Source organism: Synchiropus splendidus, chromosome 1 (assembly GCF_027744825.2).
Source record: "Synchiropus splendidus isolate RoL2022-P1 chromosome 1, RoL_Sspl_1.0, whole genome shotgun sequence".
NCBI classification, from domain to species: Eukaryota; Metazoa; Chordata; class Actinopteri; order Syngnathiformes; family Callionymidae; genus Synchiropus; species Synchiropus splendidus.
In genome coordinates this window covers 16,302,023-16,317,242 of record NC_071334.1, presented here as the reverse complement: position 1 = coordinate 16,317,242, position 15,220 = coordinate 16,302,023, and the positions used below count along the sequence as shown (strand labels likewise).

The following is a 15,220-nucleotide window of genomic DNA, read 5'->3' as shown; positions in this document are numbered from 1 at the left end:
GTAGAAAAATATATAAGAAGAAAATAATTCATGTTAGTACAAAATGAATTCATGAATTTGGTACTTTTGGTATTGCTTTCAAATTTCAGGTGAAATTGTCATCAATTTCTAATGAGGAGTTTGTTTGTCCCGCACTTCCTCAGAAGCTGAACACAACCTTTTTTTCCCCCATGATTTTCTTATTTATTTTTACCAAGTGGGAATAGACTTCCATAAGACTGTATTTTTTTACATTTGTTCTCACGCTTTTGGTCTACATTAAATGTACCTTTTTATTTAGCCAATGATGAACTAAAGTTGACATTGAAAACGTTCCCCACTAAAAACATAAATATTAAATGTATATTAAAGAGGTGTTATGATACATGTTAGAATGATTTTCTGCACAGGTCATCAGTCGTAAATGAAGAAGCGCTGCCATTTAATTATAATAATACTGAGCTATTTACTGCACTAAAATGTAAATCCATATCCCTGACTCTTTTTTAAGGAAATGCTAAACTACGCCAAAGTCAATTCGTGCAGATGATGAGCTGCCGTGGCCACCGGAGCTTTGATCATCCGCCCAGGGAACGGCTGATATTTTACAGGATGCACTTCAATCGCTAATGTTCCACCATGAGACACCACCGACTTCTGCCAGAAAGCATTAGCCAGGGAACCTTTCCTCTTCTTTGTTTCTGAATTAGATGCTCCATTCACCTCGCCCGTGCTAATGTATGAGCCATTACTGTGTAATGAGAGTGGAAAATGGATTCCCCCCGGGGTCGGATCGCGACTGTTATTACTCTCTTTCTGCTGGATTTTGTGAATTATTCTGTTTTGCACCCACAGTTATGCTTAGACAGATATGTCTTTAAGGTCAGGACTGATATGATGGGATCTGTTTGGATGCTTTAAATAACTGATACGATTTGTGAGTATGAATATTTACTGGAAGTCCACCGTGCACTACATCAGTTTGTATTATAATATAAGGTCGCAATGACAGTCTTTAAACATGGTCAGTTCCAGAACATTTGATGAATCCTGATGTGACTGTGGCAGCCGTAAGAAATCCGTGTTGAAGTTCCACTCCATTTGGCCATACAACAGCAAAATGATGTTTTTGGTTTTGTTTTACTCGAAGCTGCCAGTGTGAATGACATATTTTTGACTGGGCTTTTGTATTCAATCGTAACTCACAAAGTTGTTTCGACGTATTCGCCAAACCTGTTGGAATGACTTGTTGGCCCAAAAGCTAACTGCTATTGACATTCGCTTTTTCCTCACTGCACATGCTCACACCGGGAAACGGTGGTATATTTGTAGCGTTCAGCTTACTAGCAAAAGATGTTGTTGGAACGTGTTTTGCAGTACGTTAAATCCACAAATGAGTTTGCCACTATATCACAACATGCTAGCATTCAATTACAAGGAAAAATCCCAGTCCAAAAAGTCCACTCTGGCACCTGTGTTTTGACATACAGATGAAGGTTGAAGTTACGCACCGGCTCCCAACGTTTGGTCAGATGATGTTTGAATGTTGTGTCCTTGGTTAGATCGTGTCTCTCAGTGTGAGGAAGGGTGCGATGCAAACTCACTCAATCGTGGGATACTTTAAAGAAACGGAGCTAATGCACTCTGACATCTCCCCATGCGGACACCAAACCCCCCCAGAGACCAGCAGGTGATCTCAGACAGCCACTGTCTGTGAAAATCTATAGATGTTGCAGAAGAAGCATTTCCCTGTCAGGTACCCAAACATGTATGAAAATGTTTTTCTACGATTGTCTCCTCCGAGAACATACGTACTGTGCGTACCTAGTGCCTAGCGAGCAGCTGTAGTCTCCACGTATATACTCCCGTGTCTGCAATTTAGCCAGAATGCAAACACTGTAACTCACTGCAATATGTATTACAACAATAAATTGTATTTGAATATGATGATTCCATTGTCCCCTGATAGAGTGCGACAACGACTGCTGGAAGAGAGTGCATGCTCTGATGGTCATGTTGGATATTTTGAATGATCATTTCTATTACAATAAAGGCATGTGATGGCTAAGTATGTTGTCTTCTGTCCATCATGAGAGCTTGTGCTTGTGCTTGTGAAATATTTATTAATACAATATTTTTTTATCGAATCTCATGTTTTTTGCAAGGAAGTGTTCTATGTAATTTTTTTTAATGTATTAATTTTATTAATTCCAATGTAATAAAAAATATCTAATATCAAAACATTAATAATATAAAATATAATGGATTTTAATAATAATATAATCATGATTAAAAACATTTAGAAAAAAGTAAATAAAAATAATAAAAATTAAAAATAAAATAAAATGTAGAAAAATATATAAGAATGAGAAGACAAAAAAAATGTGACAAAGAATGCTGGATGAGACTGCATGCATCATTTTGGCTATTTTGAATGATAATTTCTATTACAGTAAAGGCATGTGATGGTGATGGTATGTTGTCTTCCATCCATCATGAGAGCTTGTGCTTGAGTATTTATTTATTTATATTTATTTATGTGGCTTTACTAAACACATTTTTTAAATCGAGTCGCATGTTTTTGCATGGAAGTGTTCTGTGTATTTTTTTATTTTAATTTCAGATTTTTTTTTTATATAAAATGTGAATGTAATAAAATGAGAATAATCTAATATTAGAACTTAAAAACACAAAGATTGTAATAATAATAATATAATGATCATAAAACATTTTGAAAATTTAAAAATAAAAAAATAGATCAAACACTATAAAAAATAAGCAAAAAATAAGAAAAATAATAAATAAAAGAACAATAAAATGTAGAAAAATATATAAGAATGAAAATAATTCATGTTAGTACAACATTAATTATACCATTATATAATACAAATATGATGAATATATATCTAAATAAAATTTAAGAAATTAAACAAATTAATGCATAGATATTGTGGAAAATAATCGAAAATAAATAAATGATTTTGATATTTTGTTAACAATACTACTACTAATAATAATAATAGCAATAAAAAGGAAATGTAAAAAGTATAAGAATTATAATGTTAAAATAACATTAAATCTATAATAATAAATTGAAAGTAATATAGACATTTGAGCAAATAAAGAAGAATAGCAAAAATATAAATAAACAAAAATAACAATACCCATAATCTACAAACAAATTAGATTATTAAAATTATTATAAAAATTACAAAAAAAGTAATTAATAACGATTGTAAAATAATAGAACAAAATACATATAAAATGTAAAATGAGATATTTTAAACCCACAAATAATACATATAATAATTAAACATGATGATATATATATATAGATAAGTTTGTACATTGTAAGTCTTAGTAGGATTGCAACCATGTACAAATAGCTCATGTCATCCTCTCTGCTGTGATTCTCGAGTCGAGTTGAACATCACACTGCTACTTCCCGCCACTCTCTCATCTTCCTCTTCTTCCAACTCCATTTTCTTCCACGGGACTGTCGGTGCCGATGAGTGCAGGGCAGACGAGACGCCACAGGGCAGTAGATATGCAGGGAGAGCCCAGGAGCCTGGCATGGAAATCAAAGTACTCTCTGTGAGTGGACAGGCTATTGAAGTGCCGCGTCCAGCACTGGCATGTCTGGCAGATAGAGAGCAACACTTCTTCAGGGTCCACTCTCTGGAGGTCCACAGGGATGTTGGCACTCCGATTGCGGCGCTGCTAGGAGACCGACAACAGTGTAAACATCACTTCATAACCAACTACATACTTTATACAGTGCATCTGTATAAAGCACCTTGTTGTTTGTGGTGTAAGTAGCTGGCGCTCTCAGACTGGCTGTTTAGCTTGCGTTTATTAGCCACTAGGGGGACACTGGATACAGGTCATTTTCAACATTTTCACTGGCTGTTAGGACCAGTCATGCAGGGGCCTAATACTAACATGTTGCAACAGGTTAGAGTTCTGTTGAACCTGTTGAGGGTGAAAAGTTGATCTACAACAAGTACACAACAGGGAAGGTAGAAAACAAAGGGTGGGGTACGGGTTAAGCCATGGGGTGGACTCTCCCCTCGCTGGTATACACAGCGCCTCACCTGAGTGTTTCCCAGTTGGCACCGTGAGTGAAGCGCATAGCTACACAGTTTTCTACGACTGTACGTACTGTTTACCAATTCATTTAACAATTAAAGTCAAGCTAGCTGAGCTCAGCTGAGCCTCTCCATCAATGCAGACTGATCTTGGTGAAAACATGTCCCTCTCCATCCGGTCAAAATGTTCTCTTCAAAGCCGAGTCTGCTGGTGCAGTGGTGGAGGTATCTATCCGGGACAGTCCGTCACCAATCCCATCATCCTATGCATGAATTACACCAATTTTTGAAACTACATTTTGTGATCTGTTTATTCACATTCAAACATATTGCGAAACTGCTTTTTAAATTAAAACATTGAAAGTCAAAATAATAAAGCAAAATACTGTGCATAAATCTCCTTCACTGAGTCTACCTGCTCTTGTGAGAGGCAGAGAAGAAATGTCAAATGTAGATGTTCTCCGTCCAGGAGCGCCACTGATGACCAGATACAGTACGATATAAAGGAACAAATCCAAACCTCCAGAGACGGCCACTAATGGAAGCTTCCTGTGACCAGACGTGTTCAGTTACCGCAGGTGGACCTGGCTGACAGTGACATCCTTGGATTCCCCTCCAGAGAGAGTGAGACAGGCCAGCCTCAACGACCCCTTTCCCCTGCTCAGACAAAGTCAAGCTGTACGTGTGACTGGAACAGAAACATGTAGTGACCGAGAACCAAGACCCTGACTGAACACACATTTTAAAACGCCACACTTGGTGGTGTGACTTACACCTATCGATCGATCCACTTACTGCTGTACTCACCAGCAGCCGGGTGCGAGGTCAGCGTGTGGACTCCAGGCTTCTGGGCAGATGAACGTGCCAGGCAATCGGATGGGAAGGTAATGAGAGACGGGAGAGATCGATGAGGGATCCATTATTAAGAGTGACTAACCTTGGTTACAGGCTTGAACTGAGGCCACAACAAACACTGCATCTTGCCTGTTATCTTCACCATCAGGCTGGTGGCAACATTCAGGAGAGACACTGCATTTATATCACTGGTCATACATTATATTGGTGAACACTATCATTGTAACCTGTCGTTTTTTTTTTTTTTTTTTCAATGACAATATTCCACTTTGATATCGCTATTTCCAAAGGCTGCAGGAAAAATGGAAAAATGAAATAGAGATAAAGTGTATAGAGATAAAGGCAAACATGAAAAGAGAAAAATCTTCAGTGAGACCAAAAGTTTGCTATGAAAATTCAGTCATCATTTGCATATTATGGTCTCACGCAGACACAGCGCAGTCGCTTTCCATAATTATGTTTGACATTCCCAACAAGCCTGGATGCGAATATGCGAATCCCAGGATGCCGTGGAACGTAGCGCCTTCGTTTGATGGGACATTTCATTTGGGCATGAAAACGTGGCCTGACCTTCAGCGCAGGCTTAACATCAGAGCTAGAGACTGCAGCTGAGCCACCATGTCACCCATAGCTGAACAACTGAGACAAGTGGCTGGGCAGAAGAACATGTAATAAATTGTCAGTTCTTCAGCAAAATATTTGAATTTGGTTACGGGGAGGAGAGGCATCCTAGCCAATCAGAAGCGAGGGAGGCGGTACCTTCCCCTGCTAACCTGGGATTCACAAACACGCACCTTGACCCAGCAAATTATTGGCTCTAGCGGTTGCTGCTTGTGGACCGTCAGAATGAACCAACTTCCTGGCACTACCAAGAGCCCTGTCAATTTTCAGCCTCTCTGAACGAAGAAATGTGAGGCCTGCGCACGGCATGTGGCAGAGAGGAGAGTTGGTGACAACAAGGAATCACGTCAGGTGAATAAGAGAGTGCAGGCAGGGTGGACCAGATGATCTGTGACTGAGGAGCAGCAGCAAGCAGGAAAGGACTGTGCACAGTACTGACAGGAAGGACATGCATGAACAGCCTAGAAAAACAGGCAAAGTTTGAGCTGTGCAGCCTTCGTAGATCATATCATTTTTGGTGCAGTTTAAATCAGCACTAAATCCAAGCTTATTTATTCAGCCACCTTAAATGACTCAGTGGGTCGAAGAAGATCTGAGCTCCTCAGGCTCTCAGTGACAAGAAAGCAAGTATATCAAAGGGACAACTAGTGGAGAAGTTTGGAAACAAAGTAAGTAAAAATAATGCTCTATGACTTGTCTTTAGAACCTAAGGATTCAGGGACTGTGGTGAATGATAATAAATGATTTTAAATAATATCTGGAAACAATATTTTATAAATCAGGCAGTAACCGAGGGAGGCATGCTCCTATACAGAAACCAATAGTAGGCCTGATGAAACGCGTCATCCATCTGCAGCTCATCCACTTTGTTTGACTCTTTTCCTTTGGACGTAACATCACCTCTTCTTGTCTGACAGTGCTGTAACGTTTGCAGAGGAGATGAGACGACACCTCGTCTATTTTTACCTCTCGGTGTGGCTCTGGCCCAGAAAAATAACATCTTGATTAGTGAAGTCTGCGGATCACTGTGATGAATCGGGAGGCTCCTTTACCTCTTGACTCTCAGCAGGATGCAAACCAGACCTGATTTGCTGCTTTTGAGAGGCGATTGAAAACAGCAGCTGATGCATGTATGGAACAGTGACTTTCAGTTTGAACAGTGAGCTGGTATTGCTTTCAAAGGTGTATTGTTTAGACCAGTGATTCTTAACCATAGAGCCGGGGCCCATGGTTGGGCCGCTAAAAGTTTTTTAGTTTCACCCCTTTGGGCCGTGAGACGCTCAGTTTTAATACACAAGCCACGTATGGTGGCAGTAGTGTGTCACTGAAAGTTTTTCAAAAGAAAAATGATAATGAAGTGATGGCGGCCCCAACAGTAAAAACTGTTAATGAAAGCACCTGTTGAAGCAGTTTTGAAAATTAATTTAATTTTATATATATTTATTATAAACCATTTTATGGCCATACTTTTATTTACATTTCACTTATATCTTCTTTGGGGTTTAAATAAAATGTATGATTTTAATTTTATAATATTTAGACACGGTTTTATTATATTTATTTTATTCAGAATTTTCTTTCTTTTTCCAATTTTCTGATCAGTTTGCATATTTTTTTTCTTTAGTAAATTTGATGACTAAGCCTTGCAGCTGGTTCTGCTGCTGGTTGGGCTTTTTGATGATCACATGTCATTTCACAAGAGATTTGTTTACGTATAAGGAGATTAAATATGGTTATTGATCACAAATGAATTCAAGCGGTCCGTTTTTTCTGGGAAAGGTGGACCCCGATATCAAAAAGCTTAAGAACCCTTGTTTTAGATGACAATGTGGATCATCAAACTGCGTCCACTGCACCCTGCCTCAGGTTTAGTTACATTCACACAAAAGCAGAGTGCAGCAGCTGAGATGGTTAAAAAAAAAGGGGTTAAAAATGACAAATGACACTTTGAGACCGTGAAAGGTATATATACATAATTTCAGTGCATGTATTAAAATGTAATAGATAAGGACTTGCCATGATTGACAGCGTACATTTCTTAATAGTCTCCATGATGAAGAGAACATCTAGTCACAGACTCATGACTCGCTACTGTGCGACTCCCTTGACATAGTTTTACAAAAGTCTTAACGGAAAAACCGAGGTGTCAGAGTGAATCGCAGCCTCCTCCGAGAGATGTGAGGTGGGAAGGCAGCCAGTCATGAGCAGGATATCCCGGTCTGAGGCTGCAGCCCTGCACACTCTCACACTAGTCAGCAGAAATCACACTCCCCAGCTTCAAGATGTTATCGAGCGGAATTGCTGCGCGATAATGAGGCTCATTTCAGCTCTCGCACACCAACATCTAGTTGAGTCTTCAGTGATTTAAGTGCTTCTATCCACCAGCCGCTCGTGTCTTCCTCACAGTCATGGTTGAATCAGGCAGATCCAGTCAGAGTGGACCTGGAGTCGCTCTCGGATCGATCAAGTGACGTCCAGCTGAGACAAAAAACCTGCGGAGACCAGTCCGACAGCGTCCCCCGCTGGGCTCTGTCAATTCCACTCCGCCCTCCGACGTGTTGTCATGCGAGTCTCAGCTGAAGAAGTAAGTGGATTCTTTCACCTGCTGGAGATCAAAGTCCCCTAGACGAGAGAGAAGAAGGCGTCAAAGCAGGTTTGCTCATGTACAGTAGAGTTGTATGAGTCAATTCAATCTATGGAACCAAAAAGTTACTGTAGCAAAGGCTCATCCGAGCACAAACAGGAGGATTCATTTTCAGTTACAGCCATGCCAGGTTTGGAAAACAGCCCATCGAACAGTTCCATAACTTGGACTCCTGGCGTACAGACTAGCTGGGCCTACATAAAAAAACCCACTGATGTCATCTCTCGCTCGCCAAACTAAAAGACAAACTAATCTCTCACTCATCAAGAGCACTTTCTTATGAGCCCACACAACATTCAACTTTGGGACTCCACAAATGAGCTCCCACATCTGAAGTGGGTGTTTGATGGCAGCCAAAGAGAAAAATCCTAAACAATACACACTATCATGACAGACTACTGTCAGCTGCATCTATTTGTAAACAAGCGGCAACATTTCTGCTCTGATGAACAAACGTGGGCGCCTTCAGAAGTTGTTGATATTAACTCATGTTAGTTGTTACATACACCACATGAAACTGACAGAGAAGACGCAGCAGGATCCTGAAGAGGCTTTGTGTTATAACACGGCATATATTCATGATCAATATTAAAAACATTCGAGTTTTGTGAAAAAGCATTCACACTGGTTTGTAGGCAGCCGACAAAAAAAAAAAAGTCAGTTGCCACGGGAAAATTGGTAATATTAAAAACAAAAAAAATAACTTGTTTTGACCTTTCATGATCTTCCATCAATGTCAAACACGTCAGATTCCAGCATTGATAAATCCATTACTTTAGTCAAGGGCATACATTTTGATGTTGCCATGGAAACCAGTGGTTTGCATAAACAAGATTGCAGAGACAATGAAGTCATTCATGTTTTTCATTGAACGTACAAAGTATATTTCTGTCATGTTTGTGTGACTTAGTGACTGCCCACCAAAAACAGAGCAGGCCTGGAGGTCTTTGTGCTTGCCGTTTTCAGCCTTGAACTGAGATCATCGCTACGGACTTCAGAAATTGAGTGACAAGCCTTTCATTCCACACCTATGAGAACTGCCTTTGTGAAACACGGCTTACCCCAGACACCTCCTGAATACCCTAAAGCATTATTATTATTTATTATACTATATTATTATATTATCAGAAAAATAAAACACCAGGATTTATTTGAAACTGTGGTAGAGCTGCCACACAGCCAATCGAGAAGTGATAGAGAAACAGAGGGGAACGTTTTGTCATTTACTGAATTGGTGACAGTGGATTTGCTAGTTTTTAATTATGAGATGTAAATCTGTCACCAATCCAAGCCGTCCTCATGCGGTCTGTCTCTTCATACGACTTGAATTCCGCGAGCAACGGTCTACAGCCATTATGATGTTTCTTTTGGGATTTTTCTGCGAATAACACAGCGAAAACTGTCAAAAAAAGTGCACCTCCATGATGTGTTATGTGTTTATGTTTCCACTTTATATTAACACGTTCGATCAGGTGAGATTATTTTTCTGATGGCGTGGTGGCGGAAACTGTATTTATTCAACTTCGCAGAAGCAAAACTGATTATCATGAACAAACTTGCAGGTTTCCAGCAAGCCAGGATCAAAGACTCCTAATACAATGTAATAGATATATGAAAGGATGTATTAAATAATGTATGGGACTTTAGAGATGATTTTATTATTTCAAAAACATGCTGTACACTGGTACTCATTTTTAATCTCATGTAGCTCCTTACTTCACGTACCTCTGGGGCACAACAGCCGAAGATAATTACTGCTGCTGATCAGTACAAGGCAATTAACATCACCTGATTTAGCCCAAGGATTATACTGTAAAATAATTACCAACACAAACATCCACACACAAGTGTTCACATCCACTAGAGTCTCGGAGCGACAGCCGTGGCAGCACCTCTGCACCTTGGCTTTCTACAGCTGCCGAGGCTCACACACGGATGGAGACTGACCAGTCTGAGGGACGGCTGACATGACGTCCACCGTCTCTGCTGCACTGAGAGAAAAATCCCTGAAAACTTGAACAAAAGTCACCTCACCCCTGAGCAGGTCTTTAACTTTGAGACATAAAACACTTCCCCATCCAATTAAAAGGCAACCAAAACAGCTCCCAGTGAGGTGGGAGCTGAAGTCCTGCCAGAGAGCTGCGTGAACACTGACCTCTCTGAGGCACGTTGGCCAGCAGCAGCATCAGCCGCCTGTACTCCTGATACTTCTTGTTCTTCACATCCATCCTGTCACAAAGGAGGAGAAGATGAAACGGTGAATAACCTCACTCCTGTGTGGAGTCATGCAAATGTCAAACTTTAGAGTCAAACTGTCCAGGGCCTAAACATACGACTTAAAAACGTTTGACTAATGTACAAGCACTTCCTTCCCAAAGATCTTATTAGGGTGACTTAACAGGTGATAGGGACTATGAAATGTAACTGTAGGGACTCGCTCCGCTGGCACCAGCTGTGTAATGTATGCAAACACACACACACAACACGTTTGTGTAGCTTAAAGAACAGTGGGAGTGGAGAGACTCAGGAGAGTGCTGTTGTGGAAAATGAAGGTGTTGAAGGTGTCCAATTATAACAGATAGAGAACGCAGGCCAAGGATAAACTCAGCAGCGCTGCAGGCAAGAAGAAGGCTGCAGGCAGGAAAACATTCGCTTGCATCTTCAGCCTTTGAAAAAAAAAAAGTATAAAGTTATCTTTGAAGAATTAAAATTTTAGGTGGTGCATTATGTTTTGCTTTTTAATAATATTATTGATTCAAGAAAAATTTTTTAACTGAATTTGGTCCCGATTTAGACATGAATTTCAACCAGGATTTTTAGCAGCATTTTAAATTCATGGCTGCATCATGTTGTGAGCACATGACACATCGACCAGGTTGTGGGTCGTACGGATTCCATTGTGGGATTGTTTGTTTAAGTTCAGTGTCCGTCTTGAATGTGGAGGCTAACTTCATCAGCAGTTCACTTCATAACACATGAAATGTCTGCACCACTGACTCACAACAGTATTTATGCCTTTCATGGGCTGCATGAAAGGCAAATTTGGGCCTTGAGTTTGTCAAGTTATAGAACATTTAAACACACATCACGGGGTCTAACTGATGCACCAGTGCCAGACTGTTCCTCTCAGACTGAAAAGTTGCAATCCCCTCACAGGCGACAGCTGAAGAGCCAGAGGAAAGGAGAGTAGCTCAATCCATAATGAGAGCATTTTACTTGAACATAAGGATTGATAATGATGATGGATGCTGGAAGGCCTAATGACTTTTACTGGACTTAAATTGTCTCTTAGCCCTCCGTTATGAATCAGAATGATGGGGGGGAAGGGCACATGCAACTACAATATTGAATGCATCCCAGGTCCTGCAAATTTACCACAGTCAGTTGATAAGTCAAGCAGATTTGTTCTACTGCATTCAGTGTTTACCACAGTTTTCCTTCCACAAGGCATCAGTTGCAGCAAAACTTACCTTGACCTTTGCACTGAATATGTGGCAACTAGATGACCTTCAACCAACCATCATTCCCAACACTGCAGCACATTAGGGACAGCATCCTTCCAAACATCTCAACACTACCCATTATTTGAGAACATCAGTGTTTTTTTTAGGTGTGAAAGGTTGGAACAGATTCATCAGAAGTTTAAAAAAGGACACCAATCTCATCGAGGTGTTCAAGTGAACATAAAAGTTATGAACATGAATTAATTCATGCATCGCTTCCCATTATTCTCAATAACAGACTTTAAAGAGGGGGAGGAGCCTCTCCCGGCTACTTTGGGTGGAGCAGCAGGAGACATCTTGGACAGGACACACAAAAGTGAGATGCTCTGCAGGGACATTTCAGTTTGACAAATGATTTGGCTGATGAAATGGTTACAGGAACCGTAGTAGCTCCAATCCTGGAGCATGGTCTCTTCAAGCATCTCATCTCAGCGTCATCAATTAATTTTTGGACAATAGGAGGGACGGCGCGGGCCGCATAGCAGTCCACATAGCAAGGACACAGGTTTGCTCCAAATCCTCAGATTATCAAGCAGGGATCAAACCCATGACTCTCTAGCTGTGAAGCTGCAACACTGCCTTGCCAGTCTGCCCGTCACACCTCAGTATGAAAGTCAACACAGTTACTCAAAAAACGGACTGAGAGAGGATTACAACAAGCACTACAGAAAGTCACAGCTCTCTGAAGCGGGTGGAAACTCACGGGAGCCCGGTGCAGTACTTGTGGAGCAGGAAGTTGGACAGCTCTTGCAGAATTGGCTGACTATGCAGTGCGACAAACTGCTCTCTGCAGACCTGACAGAAACAATAAGACATTGTGACCAGACAGCAGAATGAAGCGCATAAAAAATAAAGGCAGGACTTTAGAAAGTCGACAAACAGACAACCTCTGACAAATGGATCAGCTCCTGCCTGCCCGAGTGGAACCGAACCATGGATTTATTTTGGAAGCAAAACAAACTTTCTTCCAAGATGCAAGAGAGCTTGTAGTTTTCTTTCATTCATGCAGAGCAATTCCAATCCTTCATGTAGTGGTCTTTCATGGACTAAAAATAGCACCTGTACAACTGATGTACTTGTCACCGTGTCAACCGGGCGGTATACGAGGCAGGAAATGTTGCTGTCATCGAAGGTGGCAGTGCAGTTGTGACCTACAGCATGGTGGGAAGCTCAGTCTGGAACTGCCAACATCTAGATAAATCTGCTGGGTCTAAGCAGCTGAATGTCGAGCTCCTCTCTGTGGAGTGCAGTGTGTTCAATGACCTGTTTAATAATGAAGGCATCACGTTCACACTAAGAGATGATGATAGGAGGAAGCGTTGAGGTGGAGCCACCTCATTGGTCGATACTCTCCTCCAGCTGTGTAAAGGCACTGAACTGTGAATCCGCAGGTAGGAAAATTGGGCTTCAATGCTAATTTGGTCCATTTCATCTGATCCGTCTGACAAGCTGGTGTCAGCAGGCAGTTATTTCTCCAGCACCTCAGGCTATCGCCAAAATTATATTTTAAAATGTATGATATTTTAAGTGAGATTCATGTTTTTTTTTTAAGCGTACACTACAAGAACATACATGAACTCCTCGTACCTTGAACAGGCAATCTTGTAAGAAATTAACCCTGAATGCCTCTGCTCATCTTCCCTATTCCTGCCATACAGTCTACCTGGTAAACAGATGGAAAGACTTCTCCGGAAACAAGAGCTTCGAATATTACAGAGCAATATAGACAGACACGGACATGTGATACCTTGTTCATGGTGTCAACAGTGAGAGCGTGAGTCCAGAAACAGTCGTGGACCGAGACGAACGTCAAACCAAAACTAGAAAAATAAATAAGAGAGAGTCAACACAGCATACATCGAATACAACTCCGTCTCATTTCGAAATAAAACCATGTTTTGATGAGACAATTTAGGCTGGAATGGTGACATAGTTTTACATGCAGTCAAAAACCGAGGATTGAAAAAGTGACAGTTATTTATAGCCCTTGTATTTTCCCATATCAACTGACTGGAATTACAGATTGTATTCCGTTTGCTCTACAGCTGATCTTGAATTTTTTGCTCGGTCCATTATAATGAGCGTCTACACCGCCTGTTACTGCAGCAAATCTACTGGTTATATGGAGCTACACAGATGTCAAGGCTCCAGCGGTGAAGGGAAAAGAATTCACTTATTATTACTGAAACCAACTCTCTCACCTTTCTGCTCCTGGCTGTCTGAAGAAGAACTGGAGCGCACTCTACACTCTGACTAGAACCTTATGTAAAACTCGACCAATGCGCTTCACTGACTCTGTCTGCATACGGAGGATTTACTTCTAAATAGGTTGCATTTATTTATTCGAGTGCAGCCAAGTGACAATAAGAATTAGCCTTTCCACAGCTTCCTACCAGTCTGCCATGAGAAAAGCAGTGGAAAAGTAACATGTTAGGACAGAAGTGATGTAGAACCAGATGCAAATATGTGTTTATTGCTGCCCTTCCTTTATTTGTTGAGCCATTCATGTTGATTCAGACCTATTCACAGCTCTTTCACAGAGATGTTTAGCTCCGTGTTTAACCTTTCTAACTTCAAATACCTTGCAAATTAAAATAACCCATAAACATAACTAAAAACAGTTTTAAATTACAGCTCATTAAAAGGCATGATCGTTGTCTTTGTGCCATAGATATGGATGGGTATTTCCGCCTCATGTTATCAAGTGACTGGTTGGGATGCTGCAGTCTTTAAGTGATGCAGGTGGATGTTTACCTGTAACAATGGAGGGCGGTCAACATCATGTGCGTGGAGTCCAGTGAGTGGATGAAGTTTGGAGGGAAGGCGTTCTTCTGCTTCACCGTGTCGGGTCTCCTGAGAGTGATATGAAAACATGAGTCGTAGGCCTCCCTTACAGATGGTGATCATTCATCCAGCATGGCCCTTTAACTAACTAAACAACTGCCATTCCAACCTTATTGACACGCCATAAATAAGTTGTGTTCTATGACTTTATTTTCCAGTGAGTAACTGTGGTTTGTACTGTACTCAACTCCTCCTTGAGCTGAAGTTTTTGATAAAACAGGGGCAAAAAAGCTCATATAAAGCTTGGCATCATTATCATTGTTACGGTACTACTTTTTCAAAAACTTTAATACAACGTTGCTTGAAAGAATGTGTTGCAGCTTCTGCTCCATATTCCTCTGAATCTGCCAAGGTGATGTTTCACGTCACAGTTTCATATAACTCGTCAGTGCCTCGCTTCTCTTCTGCACTCAGGAATTTACTTGGCGAAAACAATACTCGAGAAACTAGCGAATCAAGGTCGGTAGAGTAGAAGTCCTTTCCACTGAATGTGACAGAATGAAAAAGTGACATGAAGAACAAATGAGAGAGTCACACAGAGCAACTTCACTAAAATGAGAGAATTAAATATATGTGTCGAGAAAATGAAGGGGAGGTTTGCAAAGTTTCAAGCCAATGATGTCACTTCTCAGTCAATGCAGAAAAGAAAAGTTTGTCATTCAAGAGCTGCATGTTTCCCAGAGTAT

General features: G+C 40.7%; 1 protein-coding gene across 1 annotated transcript in view; it reads right to left on the bottom strand.

The window, feature by feature from the left end:
• Nucleotides 1-6,708: 6,708 nt before the first annotated feature.
• polrmt (polymerase (RNA) mitochondrial (DNA directed)) overlaps nt 6,709-15,220 on the bottom strand; it is a 32,309-nt gene continuing 23,797 nt past the window's right edge. The window contains exons 17-21 of the mRNA XM_053857292.1: nt 14,445-14,543; nt 13,438-13,510; nt 12,394-12,485; nt 10,343-10,416; nt 6,709-8,165 (exon numbers count right to left, since the gene is read on the bottom strand). Of these exons, the coding sequence (XP_053713267.1) occupies nt 8,116-8,165; nt 10,343-10,416; nt 12,394-12,485; nt 13,438-13,510; nt 14,445-14,543 (388 nt within the window). The 3' untranslated portion in view covers nt 6,709-8,115. The remainder of the gene's footprint in view (nt 8,166-10,342; nt 10,417-12,393; nt 12,486-13,437; nt 13,511-14,444; nt 14,544-15,220) is intronic.